The sequence below is a fragment of the Oryx dammah genome, unplaced genomic scaffold, assembly GCF_014754425.2.
Source record: "Oryx dammah isolate SB20612 unplaced genomic scaffold, SCBI_Odam_1.1 HiC_scaffold_29, whole genome shotgun sequence".
Lineage (NCBI taxonomy): Eukaryota > Metazoa > Chordata > Mammalia > Artiodactyla > Bovidae > Oryx > Oryx dammah.
In genome coordinates, this window is record NW_024070213.1 from 10,332,764 (window position 1) to 10,353,716 (window position 20,953).

Genomic DNA, 20,953 nt, shown 5'->3' on the forward strand with positions numbered 1-20,953 from the left:
CGGGACCTGGCGGGATCAGCAGAGGACGAAAGTGGAGTGACTTGTTGAGACTGGAGCTGTCCGTGTTGGGGGAGAGGCGACGGGGATTGGAAAGCACATCAGGGCCAGACCCACCAGACCCCCACCCCATTCCCAAGCCGTGTCTACACACACATCTCCCGAAAGGTAGGGACGCCCTCTGGACGCGGGCGCCTAGAAGCAGGCTGAGGCACGTTCCATATGCTCCGGCCCTAAGGTTTCCTGGCTTCTGTCTTGCTCTTGGAACTCTTCCCAGTGCTTAGGTGCAAAAGCCCCCAGGTTTCGCCCACCATATTGCTCCGCATTCTCCTTCAGTTTTAGAAGTATGGAAAAACACACCGCTCAGATTTTTTCCGTTTTTTTTAAATTTTATTTTAAAGTTTGAAAATTACCAAGACAGCAAATTCTTCCAGGCACAAATAACACATTTAAAAATAAAAAGGGGCGAGGGGGGTGGGGAGAGCGCAAGCGCGCCTATTTAAAAAAAAAAGGAAAGACTGTACAGGGTTTTTTTCTCCCAGCTCCCAGGTATGAAACGTTAAGTACTACCCCTAGATATGTATATATACATACATACATACACACCCACATACACACACACACACCAGACCTAGCTCTGTAAAACTACTTAGCAATTCAAAGTCGACTGCAGTATGTCTTACTGTCCACTCCACTCCCCGCCCTCCCGCCCCCCCCACGCCCCGCCCCGCCCCGCCCTACTACTACATATTAAAAAAAGTAAAGCGGTCTGGAGGTTTTTAAGTGATGGGTGGTAGGGCTGAAGCCCCACTGGACTGCCAAGCAAAGCCACCTCTTATACAAGAACCAAAAATCAGGGGGGAAAGGAAAAAAGTCCTCCTAGGAAACAATACAATTGTGTGGAAAAACCCAAGTTTCAACAGGGGCACACTGAGGCATTTGGCTGACTGACTCCTCACCCTTCCCCTAAAGTTTCCAGTCCCATTTAACAGGAGACTTTCTAAATCCACAGAAACCCCCACAGTGGCTAGTTCCTAGCTGACTGAAAGAAACTACAGTTTCTAGGACCAGCTGTCACTTTAACCCTCCCTCCCATTCCTTAGGACAATAGAGAGGCTACAGGGACAGACTAACAGAAGTGAGAAGGAAACTGGGTTTGGACGTCCCACTCTCACCACGGGAAGGTGGCATACAGCCAAGACAGGGCTTCCCCCCACCCCCACCTACCTCCTTTGCCGTCCAGCTGCTGCCATCCCTCTCTCCTCCCCACCAAGGTTCTGAAACTCTCACAAGAAGTGCTCAACTTAAAGCTTGATGGTCTCTGATAAACTCCTACAAATCTTACAGTTCCTGGGCTCCCTGTCACCTAGCCCCAACAAACTACCTTGCCCATTCCTCCCCCCAACCTCCGACTTTTACCTTCAGAGTGAACCAACCACCCAACTAAAGAAAACACACAAACCCACCCAAATTCCCAAACCCATAAGCAGATTAGTAACAAATAAAACAAAATATAAGTACATTCTCATCATTACAGAGATATTTGTTGTTGCTGTCCTTACATGGTTGGTCAAGGAAAAATGAATTATTTCCTAATTTCTGAGGAATACAAATTCTCTTTACAAAGTCAGAAGGGAAAGGGGCAAAGGATGGCAGATGAGACCAAGAGAGAAGGAGAGAAAGTATTTACAGAAAATAGACAGGCAGGAGTGTCCACAAGAAAAGCCTCATTGTCACTTCTTCTTGCCGGTCCTCTTGGCACTGGACTTGGCTTTGGGCTTCACTGGTTTGGTCTTCTTAGGCTTGGATGCCTTGACTGGCTTGGCTTTGACAGTCTTAGGTTTTTTGGTTTTCTTGGGCGTGGCAGCCGGCTTCTTCTTGGCCTTCTTGACTGGGGTGGCTTTGGGCTTCTTGCTTGGGGTTTTGGAGGCAGCCTTCTTGGGCTTGGCTGCCTTCTTTGGCGTGGCCACCTTCTTGACTTCCTTCTTCGTCTTCTTGAAGGCCACGGACCTTTTGGGCTCGTCGCTCTTGGCCAGGCGGAAAGACCCCGAGGCACCCACGCCTTTGGTCTGCTTGAGGACTCCAGTGGTGACCAAGCGCTTGATGGACAACTTGATCTGGGAGTCCGCGTTCTCACCCACCTTGTAGTGGCTCTTGATGTACTTCTGGATGGACTGGCGCGAGGAACCAGCGCGGTTCTTCTCTGCTTGGATGGCAGCCACGATCATGTCTGAATACTTGGGGTGGTCTGTGGACTTCTTGGAGGCCTTGGCCCGCTTGGGCTTGGCCGCAGGGGTGGACGTGGAGTTCTCGGTCATGGTGGCCTGCCTGGTCCTGCTGTTGAAGAAGGCACCTTCCAAAGGGCCAGCCCTCGTCGGAAGCCAAGGAAAGCCTGATTCGGGATCTGCTCTAGAGCCTCTAGCTCCCAGGCCAGTCCAGAGGCCAGCTCTCGGGGGCCCGGCGCGGGCCGCGGGGAGGGCTCACTGGGCCGTGTCTGCGTGGCCCAGCCCCGCCGGTCTGTCGGTCGGTCGGTCTCGGCGCCCGGCGCTGCCTCCGCCTCCTCCTCTTCTGCCTCCCTTTTCCCAGCTCCGCGTCTGGCGCTCGGGCGGCGCATCCGGGTATTTAGCGGCGGCGGGCGGACCGCGGTGAGGACAGGGCTGCTGGCTGCCTGCTCCCGGCCCAGAATGGCGCCGCGCCGCCGCCATCTGTGTTTCTTCCGCCGAGCAAATCCGACCTTTCCCCCCAGCCCGGGCCTTCCTGCTCCCCGCCGCCGCGCCGGGCCGCTGCCTGGCTCTCTGAGCTCCTCCGCCAGGCGTCCAGCTGCCTCGGCCGCCGCCCCCCGCGCCCGCCACGCGCCCCAAACAGCGCTGAGGACCGCTGGCGCGCCGGCACATTTCCCCTTTGCGGGGGGCTGGCTCTGCGGGGCCTGGGAGTCCCGCTGCTTGAAAACCCCCGTAGGAAAGCTCCCCCCTGGGGCTACCGGAGACCCCACTCCCGGCCCGCGGCGGGACCCCCCAGCCCAGCAGAGGGGCCCGAAAGCGGCCCCAACTAACACACGCGGCCCCGAGACGGGCGACTCCCAGCCGGGCCGAGCTGGGACAGGGGGGAGGGGTCGCTCCCCCGGGGTCCGGTCACCTCTCGGGGGTCATCCCGCCACTGGGCCCCCCGCACCTCTACCATCTCTCAGTCCATGGGACCCCTAAGTAAACTTTCCCTGCAAGAGTTGGAAGGGCACTTTCAAACTTTGTCCCTTCCCCCTCCTCTGTGATCGCTCCCCCAGCGCGCCCCCGACATCTGCATCAAGGATCTCTCCTGAGGTCGAACCCCGAATGCTGCATGGGTCCCTGAGGGAATGAAGAGGGGTCTCTCAGGTCTCCTCCTCTCCTCAAAGCCCCCCCCCCCCCCATCCTCCATGTATCCTAACTGGTAATTCATATATAGTCCTTCCTCAGCCTAGGAGTTTTAGGATGTCAGAGACAGAGCTTGCTGCCCCCACTCCTAGGAGCCAGCCTGGGGGTCTAGTCCCCCTCCCAGAGCTCCCTGAAGACAATGAGCGGGGAGGTCCACAATGAAGGCGCTGCTCAGAAGGCTCTAAATCAAAGACTGTCTTGGGGACCCCTGGGATGAGGAGAAGCCCTGAGAGCTTTGGGAGTTTGGGAAAACGGGGCTCTGGCGGAGAGGTTGAGGAGAGGGTCATATTATTTGAGTCCTGAGTGATCTTCAGAAAGTGTGAGTTGTTCAGGGAGCCCCGGCCGGGACCACCTCCATTTTGCTGGGAAGATGCTATGTCTTTGTTAAAATGTATGTATCTTTTCCCTTGCTGCTTGGCAGGTACAGATAAGGAAAACAAGGGGCACCACCGTCTGTGGGGAGCCTCGGAGGCTCAGAGGGCCTTTAGTGGTCAGAGGCTCAGCTCAGCGTTCCTGGGACCCCTCGTCTGCCATAGACGTCCTATATTCACATGCAGGGTCCCTCTTGGCAGGGGTCCTAGGTTGAGATTCTGTAATGCTCCCTCTCTGAGCTGCCTGCCGCAACAACCCGCTTTTATTCTCCAAGCAAATAAGCCGACACTCTTAGCTTAAACAATACCCTGGTGGTGGGGGTTTATAGCTAGTCAAAGTGATGAAGGCATCTGGGTAGTAAGGTCCAGGAGCTGTTTGCAGACACCAGCTGTAGACGGGGAAGGGTTGGAGGGTTTAGATGGGGGAAGAGGGGGGAAACTGGTCGCAGTTGGGAGGTGTGTATGTGTGGTGAAAGGCCCCTACTGGACTTGGGAGTCTCTGAGGACAGGGAAATTAATGGGTTCCCCCCACCTCATACACACACCAAGGGTTGGATTAATCCAGATGATTGGGAACGGGGAGGGGGAGTCTTGAGACTCTATCAGTATGGGATACCTTTTCCGGGGGCTTATCTTAGTGGCACAGATGAGGAAGAGAAACCAGGAAGGGCCAGGTTAGTTCAAAAGCTCAACCTTCTTATTTGAATATTGTCAATTACTCCGAAGTCTCCTGGCTTGAAAACACAACATGCTGTTGGGTTTGCTTTGGTTATTGTCAAAGACAGTTCTTCCGGGTCCCACTAAGATCTGGATGGGAAAATAGGCATCCACGTGACAGCCACAGGTCCGAGATGTTGTTTCACTCAGCGATCCTGTAGACATGTCATCCCCTCATCCCAGGTCCCCGCGTGTCTAAAAATAAGGCCTGAATGAATTCAATGGCACCATGATGAAATAATTTTATTTGCACAGCTCTCTCCAGCTGTTTCTTGATCCTTCGCGCCTCCTGCCTAGGGAAGCAGGTAACCCGATCACCCCCGCATCACTCGCATTTTACGGTGAAGGTCACGGGACTAGGAAGGATGGACGTGGAGGCGCTTTGTGAGGCTCAGCTCCCCACGCCCCCATGCCTTCACTTCATTTTGTAGTTCTCACATCTCGAATCCCCGCCCATCCCAGCAACCGGTAAATTCTCTCCCGGTCCTGAAGCCAGAAATGGAGGGAGGTGTCACCTCGGGGTCCCTGGGGCTTTACCGCCGGCGGACATCCTTTCTCCCTGCAGGCGCCGAGATTCTCTGCCCCTCCCCTTGTAAGGGAGAACTGGATAAGAAGGTGGGGCGCGGGGGTGTGGGTTGGCAGGGGTTTCCCCGGAGTTAGGCATAGAGTCCCAGACCGAGGTGGGCACAAAGAGAACAGGGTGCCTCCAGATTGGCTTGTGCTCACCTCGTCTCGCAGACCCTGCAGAGTCTGGAGGGGTCTTCTAGACCACGACCCGGCCCCACCCGCCTACCCTGGCAGGGTACCAAGCTTCCAGTCGTTTAGTGGCCGGCAGAAGGCGGAACTCCCTCCGCCTCATTTAACGCGAGCCCTTTAAAAACCAGGGAGCTGCAGAGACGCGGGCAATTCCTCCTGGGAAATGTAGTCCCCGTGTGGCAGCCCCGCACTGCGACCCGCCGGGGACCTCCCGAGCCTCGGAACTGCGGAGCCGCCCCAAGCATGGGGAGGGGGTCAGACCTCGCCTGTCCATTCATTTAGGGAGGGGCCCAGACCTCCTTGCAGTTTTTCGGTTGTCAAAAAAGGCCCTTGGTGTTTTCATTTATCAAAAAGGGGCTCTACCTACCTCTGGAGTTGGTGTGAAGGTGAAATGAAATCCTGTATGGAAAAGGGTAAATCGAGCTAGAATGCGGGGCTCTTCTAACATGCCTGGGTGAATGTGCCCGTAAATTTGCTGAGTACATTCAAGTCATACTTAACATCTGCATTTTTCAGAGAGGAGGTCTGTGATGGCTAAATGATTTGTCCAAGGTGGGTGAACCAGGAGGGTGACGGGTGACAGACTCTCAAGCCAATGACTTTCCCGCTCCAGATGTGAACTCATTCTGGTCTTTGGAAAACTAAGGTATTCATTTGATATGTGCCAGGCCCTGGGACAGAGCTGTGAACAAGAGACCTCTGCTCTTGTGGAACTACTTTCTAGTGGAGAAGCTAGGTAAGCAAAGAAGTCCCTTGTATGGTATGTCGGAAAGCCTTGATTGCAAAGACAAAAATTAGAGCAGGGGGACTCCCCAGATGGTCCAGTGGTTAACAATTCACCTTCCAATCAGGGGGAAACAAGTTCAGTCTCTCCCTGGTTGGGGTACTAAGGTCTCACATTGCTGTAGGGCAGCAGAGCCCAGGTGCAGCAACTACTGAGCCCAGGGCCAATGGAGCAGTTGCTTCACAACAAGAGAAGCCCTCGCACCACGTGAGAAGACCATGTGCCACCACAAAGACCCAGTGCGGTAATTTAAAAAAAAAAAAAAGAGCAGGGTAAGGGGAGCTAAGAGTGCTGAGAGAAGAATGTTTGCAATTATAAATAGGGTGGTCAGAGAAGGACTCATTAAGAAGCGGACATGTGAGCAGATTCAAAGGAGATGAGAAAGGGAGCCATTTTTATTCTTGGAGGAAGAATCTTGCAAGCAGAGGGAATACCCAGTGCAAAGGCTCTGTGGCAGGAATGTACAGGGTGGTTGAGTTAAGAAGGACGCTAAGGGGAGATGAGGGTTTAAAAAAAAAAAAAAAAGATCTGGGAAACAAAGGAGGCACAGGTCACATAGTTTGGGATACCATTGTAGGGACTTTGGCTTTTACTCTGAGGGAGATGGGAGCCACTGGACAGTTTTGAGCAGAGGAGGGACATGATGGGACCCAGGCAGTAGCCAACCAGTTGCCTGTTGCAGCTGTGTGGAGAAGCCGCAGATGGCAAGGACAGAAGCAGGGTAGGGAGTCTGTTGCAGTAATCTAGGTGAGGGATTATGGCAATTTGGTCCATAGGGCAGTAGTGGAGGGGACGGAAAGTGGTCAGGTCCCAGTAGGGCACTGCGGATTTGGGCTTGAACAAGCAAAGATGGAGTTGTCATTAAGTGAGGCAGGCAAGACTGAGGGGTTTCAGAGTTCTGGCTGGGTTAGGTTTGAAATGCCTCCCAGATGTGTGAGTAGAAATGCTGAGAAGAGATAAATAGAAGAACCTGAGTCTGGAGTTCAGGGAGAGAGATCTACCTTCCTTTTCTCCCATTTAAAGACCCTCTACTTTGGCCAGGTGGGAACAAAACAAACTCGGTTTGGTCATTTTGGGCTCAGAGGCCACTGGGGAGACGCCACTGATATTGTTGCAAACTGTGATTGTGTGAAGTGCAGATAAGGCTGAGAACCAGGACCTGAGAAGGAGGTCACAGGTGGGCTTTTGCAGATCAAGCGCCAGGGGAGGCCACATGGTTAGAGGCGGGCAGGATGGGGAGTGTGATGGGAGATGTCCTCAGGTTGAAGTGCCAGCTGGAGCACGTGGGGCTTTAAGCCACGGCAACAGGTGTAGATTTTGCTTTGAGTGCAGTCAGAAGCTGCTATAGAATTTTAAGCTTAAAATTTTGATTCTTAAAATAATTAACCCAGTTATTTTAAAATAAAAAATTTAAATCATGACATACATCACCCATGCAAGAGAGTATGCAACGTATATTCAGTTCTAAAACCAATGTGGAGACAACTGTTTCTTTTGCTCAAGTTAACATAAGAAACATCATCAGACCATTGGAAACCCTGTTTATTGCTCTCCCTGATCACGTCTCCGTGACCTTTATCCTGAAATTCTGTAAGCAAATCTCTTGTGTTTCTTTCCTTATGGTTTCCCCATATGTGTACTTAACCCCATACACTACTGTATAACTTAGTTTTGCCTGTTTTTGGACCGTAGACAAATGGAATCATATCATCATGAGTATTTTTTTCTGTGACTTGTTTCTTTTATTCAGTGTATTTTTGAGAGTCATCCCATTGGTGCAGGCAGCTGTAGCTCAGTGGTCAGAGCACATACTGGTTGTGTAGGACCTGACATTTATACAGTTTTTAGAGTCCTTTAAAAAAATGCAAAATTGTAATAGAATATTAGGTAACAAGTGAATTGATATTTAGAGTGAGAAAAGAACTCACAACAAATCCTAGATTAAAAAAAAAAAACCTGGTAAATATCACAAAGTTCGTAAAATCCAGAAATACATTTTTTCTGATGCACTGTTTGACCCACATTGCTAGGATCCCTCTCACGGCCGTACAAGAGGCTTGCGCAAGGGAGAGAACTTTCACTGAGGCAGCTTCACAGTGAATCCATCCCAGAAAGTGGTATGTTCCCCTGTAGGAAGAAGCTGCAGTTTCACTTCATGCTACTTGTGATAAATGGCTCCCAGACCTGTCTGCATCCTCTTTCCTGGAACCCGGGCATATGTTCTGTCACATGGCAAGTTTGCAGATGGAGTAAAGTTTGCCAACCTTGAGATGGAAGATTACCCTCGATTATCCAGGGGGACTCCAGTGTAATCACAAAGGTCCTTAAGTGGAGGAAGAGGGAGGCTGAAGAGTAACCAGAGAGATGACATCATGAAAGAACTGACCATTGTGGGCTTTTAAGATGGAAAGAGCCCACAAGCCAAGAGGCGGGCTGCCTCTTGAAGGTGGAAAAGGCAGAATCCAGATCTTCCCCTACAGCCTCCAGAAAGAACACACACCTGCTGACAGCTTGATTTTAGCTTAGTGAGACCCTATTTGGATTTCTGACCTCTAAAACTGTAAAGTAATAAATTTGTGTTGTTTCAAGCCACCAAATTTGAGCCCATTTGTTTCAGCAGCCTTAGGAAATTAATATACTACTGTTTGGGTTGATATTTAGGTTGTTGCAGTTTCTTACTTTCCAGATAAAGTTGCTGTTTGTGCAGCCTCAGCTTTACCAGGTCGAGGCAACTGCTTCTCATAGGCTACAGTTTGGCTGATTTGGGGAACGGCAGGATGAAGGTGGTGGGACCATTAGGGGCCATCTCAGTGAGGTAGAGGTAAGAAGTGACAGTGGAGGCGGGAAGAAGGGTCAAATGTGAGAAATATTAAGGAGGACTAGTCCACAGGACTCCCTAAAGGGTTCCCTGTGGAGGTGAGGGAGCAACCAGAAAGAGTCCCAAGTTCTGGAGCAGAAGCAAGGATGGTAGTGGAACCAGAGATGCTGATGGCTGGAAGTCTGATACCAGGACCTGTCCTCAAGGGCATCCCCATTCCCATCCTCGCTGGTGGCTCTCCTGGTCCCTTCTCATCCTTTACAACCTCATGCCTTGGAAGCTGACCTCTCACCCACTTCTCCCAAGTTAGGAAAATGATCGAAATCCCATGTGAATTGAGAGCCAAATGATGGACAGAAAGATAAACACACACTCCCAGGACAAAGGAATGAAAATGCAGGTGATAGCTTCACCATTAAACTTTAACTAATCTAGCTGAACTAAACTTTAACTAGTTTCCTAAGATTTAAAGCAGCAAAGACATCAGCAAGGCAAAGACTGAGGGTTTTGATTCTTAGAAACAGTTTAATCTCCTGCACTGGCACCATCCTTTGGGAACACATGTGACTCTTCCACAGGAGAGGAGGCTGTATGTGCGGATTTGGGAGGTGTCTGTAGTACACCAATTCAGAAAAGCAGACTGAGAACAATTTATGTGGGGATCTAATTTTTATAAAATAGGGCACTTCATCCAGGTATATAGTAATAGTTCACATAGAGCTATTACTATGTGCCCAGCATTGTGCTGAGGGCTATCTGCTCTGTTGATAGGTAGTAATGTGACAGAGGGTGAGATGGTTGGATGGCATCACTGACTCAATGGACATGAGTTTGAGGAAACTCTGGGAGAGAGTGAAGGACAGGGAAGCCTGGGAGTACTACAGTCCATGGGGTCACAAAGGGTCAGACACGACTTAGCAACTGAACAATGACAACAATGCACTTGGACCTTTTTCTGTTATTGTCACTTCTTCTGACAGATGGGGAAGGAACCTGTCCAAAGGGGTCTGACTCCATGCTCTAACCAACTCTCAAAGCTTCCCCTCCCTTGGACTTCCCTGGTGGTCCAGTGGCTAAGATTCTGTGCTCCCAGTGCAGGGGGCCCCAGGTTTGACCCCTGGTTGAGGAACTAGATCCCGAACTACACCCGTTCGGGTGTCACAAGTAGAAGATCCTGCATGCTGCAACTAAAAAGATCCTGCATACCACTGCTAGGACCTGACACAGCCAAAGAAATGAATAAGGAAAAACAAATGTGTATTAAACAAACAAACAAACTTCCCCTCTCTCAATCTGGGGACTAGGAGGGCAAATTTGTGGCTGTCCCTGGGAGTCCCAGGAGGAAAGAGCTCTGAGCACCAAGCCCTCTCTTATACAGGTCATTGAGATTAGCTGCCATCTGACCCATTGAAACAGTCCTGACCAAGGTCATCTGGCAAAGAAGACACCTATGCCCCTGAAGAGGGAAGTCACTCTGTGGGAAGGCAGACGTCACATGTGGTCGGGAAGCCACGCTCTCCCCCAACTGTGCCCCCACCTTCTGGCATCATTCCCATTTGAGGGATCAAGAACTGAGCTCCTGGTATGAACCCTGGGGCGAGCAACAGCCAGGCTGGGAGCTATGGAAGTGGGATTGGCCTTAGAATCCAGTGAGCTCTGGGAATCTCAGGCTATTCTGGAAGAGACCTCAAGAGGGAGACGCTGGGCCTCTTTACCAATAAATGCATGCGGGTGCATGACAGATGGTTTTTAAAAAAGCAACCACAGGACTTCCCTGGCAATCCAGTGGTTAAGACTTCACCTTCCAATGCAAGGAGTGTGGGTTCGATCCCTGGTCGGGGGGCTAAGATCCTAAATGCCTTGTGGCCAAAATGAACATAAAATAGAAGCAGTATTGTAACAAATGTAATAAAAGTTTAAAAAAATAAAACATGCTGAGCTGTGACCAGTAGGTCATTCTCCAGGCTGGACAAGTGGGCTATGGATATGTGTGTGTACATCCATGTTATTATTGCCAGTCTTCTCTGAGGAGTAGAGTTAGGTAATGGCAGGCTTTATTTTTTACTTTTATACTTCCATTTTGTTTTAATTTTTGAAACAATAAGCATGCATTACTTTTGTAATAAAGAACCTTCAGAATGTCAGAAACATACATATGAAGAAAAGGCAAAAAATAATATTAAAAAAACTGCTTCAGAGTAAATATGATGAACATTAAATGTCCAAAGCATATAGAATAATGTTACAAGCCCTTGGAAGAACAATAGTCACACCACAGTGGGAAATAGTACATAAACAGATAAATTATAGACAAGTAAAAACAAATAGCTCATTTGATCTCATATATAAGCTAAGATGTGCAGCATTAAACAGTAGCAATGTCAGATGTTCCACCTTTCAGGATTTTTTTTGGTCGCACAGCTTGCAGGATCTTAGGTCCCCTTAGTTCCCTGACCAGGGATTGAACCCAGGACCTTGGAAGCGAAAACATAGTGTTAACCATGAAGGAATTCCCTAAGATTTTTACAAATGGTAACAGGACTGGGAGTGAGTCAGGCTCACCCTTCCCCTGCTCGTGGGAGAGGACATTAGATCAACATGTTTGGATAACAATTTGCTGCTAGTACTCAAGGACCTTGAATTGTTCAAGGATCTAATCATGAGAAGAGAACCAGACAAACGCAAACCAAGGGACATTTACAAATGTCCCTGAAACATTTACAAATGTCTTGGAACCTCCAAAAACATTGAAGTCATGAAAAACTACAAAGTCAGAGACATGTCCCAGATTACAGAAGACAAGAGAGACCCAACTAAATGCCGTACGTGCTTCTGGATGGACCTTCGATCTAAAAGAGAGTAACTTCTAACAGACATTATTGAAACAGTTGAGGAAGTTTGAATATGGGCTCTATAATAGATAACATTGCACCTGTGTTCCATTTCCTAAATACGATCATTGGATTGTGCTCTTGTGAGTGAATGTCTTTTTACTTAAGAGATGGATGCTGAAGGGCTGAGAGAGTGTTGTGATATCTGCAACTCAGAGCACTGAGCAAAATATATATATTTAGATAGAGATATAGAATATATATAGACAGAGATGTCAACAGAGAACATGAGAGAGAAAGCAAGGATGGCAGAATCTCGACGGTGAGTCTGGGCAAAGGATACATGGGAATTTAATTGGACTATTTTGGGGGGTAAAATTTTATTTATTTATTTTTGGCTGCACAGCATGGCATACGAGGATCTTAGTTTTTGTTTGTTTGTTTACTTTTTGGCCATGCCTCCGGCATGAGGGATCTTAGTGTCCTGACCAGGGATCAAATTCATGCTCTCTGCATTGGAAGCACAGAGGCTTAACCACTGGACCACTAGGGAAGTCCCAGCAAGGATTTTAGTTTTCATATGGGGATCTTAGTTCCCTGACCGGGGATCAAACCCACATCCCCTGCACTGGAAAGCGAAGTCTTAACCATTGGATACCCCAGGCAAGTCTCCCTATTGAACTTTTCTTGCAGCTCATCTGTAGGTTTGAAAATGCACAGAATAAGTTGGAGGAGAAGTGTTTAAGGTCAAGTGAGTCCAATGGCACAGCCCATTCTCAACTCAGGCTTCTGAGCGACAGGCAGGATGTGCAACCTGGTGGGGCTGACCCTGGCACTGGTTCCAGCACCCCCCAGCTTGCTCCTGTTCTCCTCTGTCCTTCAGGTCCCAGCCCTCAGCACTTCCGGGCTGGGGACCCTTTGCAGACCTGTCTCGGGGGTTCATGCCACGTGCTGCTACTGCGCCCTGGTTTCACTCCAGACCCCAAGCCAGTCCTTTCTCCTCAACCCCTCATCCCACAGCCAGGATGAGGCCAAACTGGGACCTTAATCTCAGCTCTCCCTCTGCCTGTGATCTTTTGCCCTCGCCTACCCCTGCGTGCTGCCCCGGGACCACTTCCTCACTGGACTTGCCTGTCCGTCCTCCCTAACACTGGAGGCTTGTGTCTTTTCCGGCAAGTGTGGCATGGGCAGCCACAGCCTGGAAGATCATGGAAGTCCCCAGAGGTGGGGGTCTCCTGGGAGAAGCTGGGAGCACCCCATCCCAAATCTGAGGCCCTGCTTCTGCCACCCCAGTGCAGGCCCTGTGGAAGCCCAGGGCATGTGGAGGATCTGTTTGATTTTATTTTTTCAAAAACCAGCAATACCCAACGTCAGCTGCAGTTGTTCTCCTTAACCTCGGGCCACGTGCTCTGCTATTGAAGTGGTCAGCTGAGCTTGACCTTGGGGCCCTTCCGGTGAGTAAGAGCCTGCCTGGATGAGGAAATAAAGTGAGGTCCCTGGGTAGGGGCAGGAGGACCAGGGCGTCTTGCAAACCACACACAACACAAACAAAACCAGAGTTTCTGGGAAAAGATGGCAGAGTACACAGGTCGTGGCCCTTTCCCTCTGAGAGACCGAAACCAGCTGCCTGTCAGCTCTGATGTTTTCCAGGCAGCCACTCCCTGACTGCCCAAAGGAGGGACCGTTGGCCTTCCTTGGCCCTAGCTTTTGGGAGTGAAGGTCAAAGATTCTAGAATCAAAGAATTCAGAGAAATCATGGAAGCCAAGAATTCGGTCCTCATATTAGAATCCTCACTTTCGTTAGAATTCTTAAATATTAGATTCAGAATCTCTTATAGCTGGACTTCCCTGGCGGTTCAGTGGTTAAGACTCTACACTTCCGTTACAGGGGTTCGATCCCTGGTCAGAGAACTAAGATCCCAAGTGCCATATGGAAAACCAAAGCCAAAACCAACAACATAAATCACCAACCTCTTATGGCTGGAAAGTGATTAGACAGACGGGCAAATACAATTTTTCTACTCCATGCACCACACTCTCAGATACCCTAACTGGTATTCTGACCAGCGCCAGCGGCTAAAGGAATCTGGAAGCAAGGCTGGGATGCCCAGGATGGCGCGGAGGCCTACATACTGGGTCTGGCTGCTCTCTGGTGAGAGCCATGCCCAACTGGAGCCCGCACATATCTGGCTCACTCCCTGCAAGTGTCCAAAACATGCTTTGGTGCTAGCTGGGGTGGAGAGCAAAATGCTGCTCCCAGGAAGGGGTGGGCAAAAACTGCAGGTTTCTGCAGCTCTCTGCAAAGGTTTAGGGCCTTTCCCCATGGACACTGAAGGTGTTTAAACACACCTGAGGAGGCAACGTGGGTGGGAGAAACACCCGAATCTGCTATGTGACCTAAAATAACTTGCTAACCCTCTCTGGGCTCGTGTGGTCTCTCCTATAAAATCAGCATTAGGAAGGCCTCACTGACCCACTAGAAGTCTACAAAGTCTAGCCTGGTGATGAGGTCCAAGCACCATAGATTTATGTTATCTGAGTTCAGATCCCAGCTTTACCACTTATGAGTATGAGGTCTGGGCAAGCTGACGCTTCTGTGTCTCAATTTCCTCCCCCTGTAAACTGGGGACAATAGTGGCACATCCCTGATAGAGTTTTCCCAAAGACTAAATGTGTGTATATGTGTATAGATAAATATGTGTGTGGGCTTCCCAGGTGGCTCAGTGGGAAAGAATTTATCTGTCAATGTGGAAGATTCCAGTTCCATCCCTGGGTCGGGAAGATCCCCTGGAGAAAGAAATGGCAACCCACTCCAGTGTTCTTGCCTGGAGAATCCCACGGACAGAGAAGCCTGGTGGGCTATATATAGTCCATGGTGTTGCCCAGAGTCAGACAAGACAGCAACTGAGCACGCACGCATATGTGCATATGTAATATGTTTATAGTAAATTATATGTCATTTACCTAACATCTATAATATTATTATAATATGATATGATTATATCTATATCACTTAGAAGAGTGCCTCACACATACTCAGCACACTTTAAGCATTAGCTGTTATCATCATTGTTGGTATTTCATCACCTGGATGGAAATGATGTGTTCACCCACAGTTAGATGGGAGAGACTCACAGATGTGTTAAGTGTCTTTCCTTTTGGCTGAGATGTGTGTCAGTTCAGTGTGGAAACAGTGGATTTGCTCCTGCTGATCCAAACCTCTGACTGGCAGTTCCATATGGCTTTCCTTAATTTTTTTTTTTTTAATGTAGAGATCTATTTCTGAATGTAGGTTGTTTGAGAGACCAGAATTTTTAAAACGTGAAAGAGGGCCACTTAGAGGAATCCAGCCTAATGAAATGACCCTTAAATTCACACAAATATTTCTGCATGAGGATGTTCACTGTAGCATTATTTTTAACCCTAGAAAAATGGAAAGCATTTTATTCTGAAACAGAATAATAGTGGAGTAAATCTTGGTCTTATCTCATGCCAGTAAGAATAATGGTGGAGCTCTCCAGTTTGTTGTCATGAAAAGATACTGATGTGTCAAGAGGTTAAAAGATTTCAACAGAGCATTTTTAGCATTTTGCGGTTTTCGAGTAGCCTATGTGTAGCGTGATTCCATGAAAAGCATATACATTTTACATTAAAAGAAGTATACAAATGTGCATGGTCGTGTATATACATAGGGTTACAAAACAGTCTGACGGGATATTCAACAACTTCATAAAGTTTTGCTTCTAAGTGGTAGGTTTACTGCTGATTCTTCTTTTAGCTCATCTGCTTTTGCTCACTTTCAAAAATTAACATGCTTCACTTGTATAGTAAATGTTTTTAACTTATAGGGGACAAAATAAAAGTGACCAAAAAGCTGGTTCCTGCTGTACCTGAAGAACTCCAGGTCCCTTGGTGGCTGAACCCCAGTCCCATCCCAGTTCCCCTAGATCTTTGCCGGTCAGGCGATCTCATTCCTCTCCTCTCAGGGTTGGTTTTCTGAGGATCTCCTCAGGGCACGGTGCTGAGCGTCTTGTGTTCATGATACCATCGTATCTTTAAGATCTTCCTTTGAGGCAGGAGTGACTTTTCCCATTTTATAGATGAGGAAGCTGAGAGTCACAGAAGTTAAGCTACGTGCCCATGGTCACACAGCTGAAAAGCACTGGAGCCAAAACCAAACGTACTGGACTCTAAAGCGCTTGCCTGTAATGATTGAGTGGTCCTCTCTCCTTCCTCTGAACTCTGGCTGGAAGTCACTGCCAGCCCTTCTCTGCACAGGCAGTACAGGCTGGGGTACATAGAGTCCTTTTTTTTTTTAGACTCTTTTTTTTTTTTTTACTACAGTTTTTGTGCTTCCACCCTGGCAAAGAATTCCCAACATACTGTCTGAATTTTAGGGAGTTGAGTTGGTAAATACTGATGATGGTGGAGTCAATATCCACATCCCCCTTGGAGCACAGTGACATATAGTCTCCAATGTTTGGCTTGGGCATGTGACCACCCAGAGTGGAGGCTGCCTTTTCCACCCTCTTTTACAATTAAAAATGTCCATGTGACTAAGTTCTGGCCAAAGGAATATAAATAGAAGTGTTGTGCTAGGGCTTCCTTAAGAGAAAGCTGACATAGGCCCTTTGCCCCTTCCTCTTCACTTCACTTCTCCTACCTCCTGGCTGAGATGCAGATGTGTTGACTGGAGCTAGAGCAGCCATACTGGACAATGAGGTGCATTTGTGAATGGACCCCCTGTTTAAGATGGGGTGTATGTCCTAGATATAAGTACATAAGGAAGCAGGATCCCAGACACTGTGACTCAGCTCAGCTTGGGATCCTTCCTTCAGACTTTTCCAGATAAGGCAAATAAATATCTTTCTTGTTTAAGCTACTGTTTGGTCACACACAGCTGAATATGTCCTAACTAATTCACTCACTGATGACTCTCTTTACCAGAATTTGGACTGGGTTTTGGGAACAAAGACAAATCAGACATGAGCTTTATCTTCTCGACACTCACAGTTTGAGGGGAAGATGAAGATGAAATAGATAATCCCAGGACAACTCTAGTCTCAGTTTCATACAATAGGCAGCCAATTGTTCATATAGTCAACTCTTGCCAAGAGATGGGCCTTCTGTTCAACACCAGGCACTGTACTGGGTGCAAGAACACAGATGCCGCCAACCCTCAAGGGGGCCCAGGCTGAGAACACACATCATGATCCTGGAGCCTTCTTTGCATTCAGAGTAGTAGCCTCTGACTCAGTGCCTCTGGAATGTGGTTTCTGGCCTCCTATCAGTCTGGGTCTGCTATTAGTGACTCTAAGAAGGCGGCTGGGGCCTGGGGAACTGGCTTGGTTCAGGCTGGGGCAGCCTTTCAGACGAACTGCCTCACTGCCCTGTGTGCATATTTTGCTTGGGAAGAGAGGGCAGAGGTGAAGTGAGCACCTTTAAAGGATGCTTGTGTACAGACACGTGTGTGTTTGAGGGTGTGCGTATACATACATATGCACATGTTTATAGGCATACATGAGATATGTGGTGTGTGCTAACAAGCTTTTGCGTATGTATACATAAAATACTTATTTAACTTATACGCAGAATACATCATGAGAAATGATGGACTGGAAGAAGCACAAGCTGGAATCAAGATTGCCGGGAGAAATATCAATAACCTCAGATATGCAGATGACACCACCCTTATGGCAGAAAGTGAAAAACTAAAGAGCCTCTTGATGAAAGTGAAAGAGGAGAGTGAAAAAGTTGGCTTAAAGCTCAACATTCAGAAAACTAAGATCATGGCATCTGGTCCCATCACTTCATGGCAAATAGATGGGGAAACAGTGGAAACAGTGTCAGACTATTTTGGGGGGCTCCAAAATCACTGCAGATGGTGATTGCAGCCATGAAATTAAAAGATACTTACTCTTCGGAAGGAAAGTTATGACCAACCTAGATAGCATATTAAAAAGCAGAGATATTACCTTGCCAACAAAGGTCCGTCTAGTCAAGGCTATGATTTTTCCAGTGGTCATGTATGGGTGTGAGAGTTGGACTGTGAAGAAAGCTGAGCACCAAAGAATTGATGCTTTTGAACTATGGTGTTGGAGAAGACTCCTGAGAGTCCCTTGGACTGCAAGGAGATCCAACCAGTCCATCCTAAAGGAGATCAGTCCTGGGTGTTCATTGGAAAGACTGATGCTAAAGCTGAAACTCCAGTACTTTGGCCACCTCATGTGAAGAGTTGACTCATTGGAAAAGACCCTGATGCTGGAGAGATTGAGGACAGGAGGATAAGGGGACGACAGAGGATGAGATGGCTGGATGGCATCACCGACATGAGTTTGGGTGAACTCCGGGAGTTGGTGATGGACAGGGGAGGCCTGGCATGCTGTGATTCACGGGGTCACAGAGTCAGACACGACTGAGTGACTGAACTGAACTGAACATAAAATACATGTTAATATAAATCCTCTAGGCATGTATTTAGTAAAACATTAATAGAGTCTATGAAATATGAACACATCATATAATGATATTAATGCATCACTGAGTGTGTTAGAATTCATATTAACATGCCTATTAGAAATCATAACAGTGAATATCAATACAGTGTTCTCAGTACTACAGGAACTACCTCATTTAATCCTTACCATATTCCTACAAGGTCAGTACTGTAATTATCTCCAGGTAAGAGGTGAGGAAACAGGCCCAGAGAGGTTAAGTGATTTGCCTGTGGTCACACCAGTATTCAGCAGTCTGTCCCCAGCCTGCACCCCCCACCTGCAAGGCCCACCTGCAAGGTCCTGTGCGGGCTGGATGTCTGAGAGAGGCAGCATGTGAGTGCAGAGGATGGGGTGGCCGTGGGCACAGGTGTTCTCGACAGTATGCATCTACAGCTCTGTTTACATGGTATGGCTCCAGGTGTCCCTGCCCACTCCCTCAGCCTGGAGTGCCCTTCTCCGTCCCAGTCCAAGTGCCCAAGTCCGTCCCCAGAGACTCAGTGTGGGCATCACCTCTCCCTACAGGCGGCCCTGACTCCTCTTGCTGGGGCAGTTGCAACATCCACCCTCCCTGGTATTGTCTTCATTGGGGGTGAGGGTGTGTCCTTCACATCTGTGTCACCGAGGTCCTGGGACAGGCCTGACCAGGACATTAACAGCAATGATGACAGCTGCCACTTGGTGGGCATGGGCCCTGTGGCCAAGTGTGCTCGGGGACGATGCCTCCATGACCTCACTGAATCCTGTTTATCAATCCATTCCAGATGATAAGGAAGTACTTGGCTGGACCAGAAATTGAACCCCAGGCTTGGCTTTAGCTCTGTGGTTCCCGTAGTTTGCTCCTTTGGGACTCTTTTATTTATTTATTTTTTAATATACACCAGGTCTTAGTTGCAACACATAGGATCTTTAGTTGTGGCATGTGGGATCTAGTTCCCTGATCAGGGATCGAACCCAGGCCCCCTGCTTTGGGAGTGCAGAGTCTTAGCCACTGGACCACCATGGAAGTCCCTTATTTTACTACTTAAGCTTTTATTTATTTGAGAATAGCTATCACTGCACCTGGGAAAACTCAGAAAAGCCTACAACTTCAAAATAAGAGTCCCGTCCCCTGTCACCCACCCTTCCAGACCCCTCCCAAGGCAACCATTCCTCCAGGCTTTTGCACGGCCAGGGCCATATTCCCCCTGGGTTTTCCCTCTCCAAGTGCATGCACATGAGTGTGTCTCCTTCCAGAGAGGTTCTAAGCATCTCTAAGTACACATGCCAATCATACCTGTTGTATTTTCTTTCTTTTACGTAAACAATGGCACACCCCACACCTGGATTTGCCTGTTGATTTCCTTACTTCACATCTTGGAGATCTCTCCACGTCAGCATATAAGAACTTCCTCACTGCTTTTAAAAAATTAATTAATTAATCTGGGGACTTGCCTGATGGTCCAGGGGTTAAGACTTCGTGCTCTAAATGCCAGAGGCCCGAGTTCAATCCCTGGTGGGGGAACTAAGATCCCACATGCTGCACAGTGCCATGAAATTAATTTAAAAATTAATTAATTAATTAATTAATTTGGCTGCATTGGCTTTTCGTTGCTGCGCGGGCTTTCTCTAGTTGCAGCAAGTGGGGGCGACTCTGTAGTTGCGGTGCTCGGGCTTCTCACTGAGGCGGCAACTCTTTTTGCAGAGCACAGGTTCCGGGGCACCTGGGCTTCAGTACTTTTGGCTCGAGGGTTCCAGAGCACGGGCTCAGCAGTTGTGGCTCATGGGCTTAGGTGACCCCCAGCGTGTGGAATCTTCCCAGACCAGGGATTGAACCTGTGTCCCCTGCATTTGCAGGCTGATTCTTTACCACTGGACCACCAAGGAAGTCCCCTCACTGCTTTTTATAACTGCTTGACGCATGTGGTGGGGAATTTATTAACCACTTCCTATTCCCAGGGTGGCAATGAACGTCCTTGTACAGGCACAGACTTTGACTTAATAAATGGATCAGTGAAGGGGTGAGAGGATGCCTGAGGTTGGGGCCTGGGTTATGGGGAGACCCTGAGTGTGGAGTCAGAGGTACCTCCAAACCTGTCTTCCTAAGGAAATGGGAGAATATAAGAATCTCCTGGAGGTGAAGGTCTCCCAGCAGGATCCCCTCGGCTCCTCCTCAACAATGCAGCAACGTCTCACTGCCGGTGAGGTATGTCCACCATGAGTCACCTTTCACGCCCGCTTGGCCAGCTGCCCCCATCTCTTGAAGCTACAGATGCCTCGCTGAGGTGGCCGGACCCATGGGTGGCCACACCACATGAGCATCTTTGGGACTCAGGCTCCACGCCTTGCCCTGATGGCGGAGATGGAGACGCGGAGATGGAGACATAGAGACGGCCACTGATCTCGGTGAACCATGATCTCAAGGAAATGCAAGGGCGCTTGGAGAGAGCGGCCAGCTGGGTCCAGCGTGCCCAGAGCCGGGAAGGGTCTGGTGTGGGGGTTCAGAATGGGGTTGGAGGTCCAGGCAGGGAGCCATACTGCAAGAGCTCAGGAGCTTTGAGAAGAAAGTGTGTTTGGCAGCCACCCCGACCCAGATCTCTTCCCTGGTGGCTCAGACGGTAAAGAATCTGCCTGCAAGGCAGGAGACTCAGGTTCAGTCTCTGGGTTGAGAAGATCCCCTGGAGAAGGGAATGGCTACCCACTCCAGTATTCTTGCCTGGAGAACCCCATGGACAGAGGAGCCTGGCGGGCTACAGTCCATGGGGTTGCAAAGAGTCAGACACAACTGAGCAGCTA

At 48.9% G+C, this 20,953-nt stretch overlaps 1 protein-coding gene across 1 annotated transcript; it reads right to left on the reverse strand.

The window, feature by feature from the left end:
• Positions 1-382: 382 nt before the first annotated feature.
• LOC120857665 (histone H1.0) lies at positions 383-3,063 on the reverse strand. The gene has a single exon (XM_040233346.1). It carries the CDS (start codon positions 2,313-2,315, stop codon positions 1,731-1,733), a length of 585 nt encoding a protein of 194 aa, XP_040089280.1. The 5' UTR covers positions 2,316-3,063; the 3' UTR covers positions 383-1,730.
• Between the last annotated feature and the right edge of the window lie 17,890 nt (positions 3,064-20,953).

Excerpts from the sequence above, each read along its gene's own strand:
- LOC120857665 (XM_040233346.1), bottom strand. The coding sequence starts at position 2,315 with ATGACCGAGAACTCCACGTCCACCCCTGCGGCCAAGCCCAAGCGGGCC.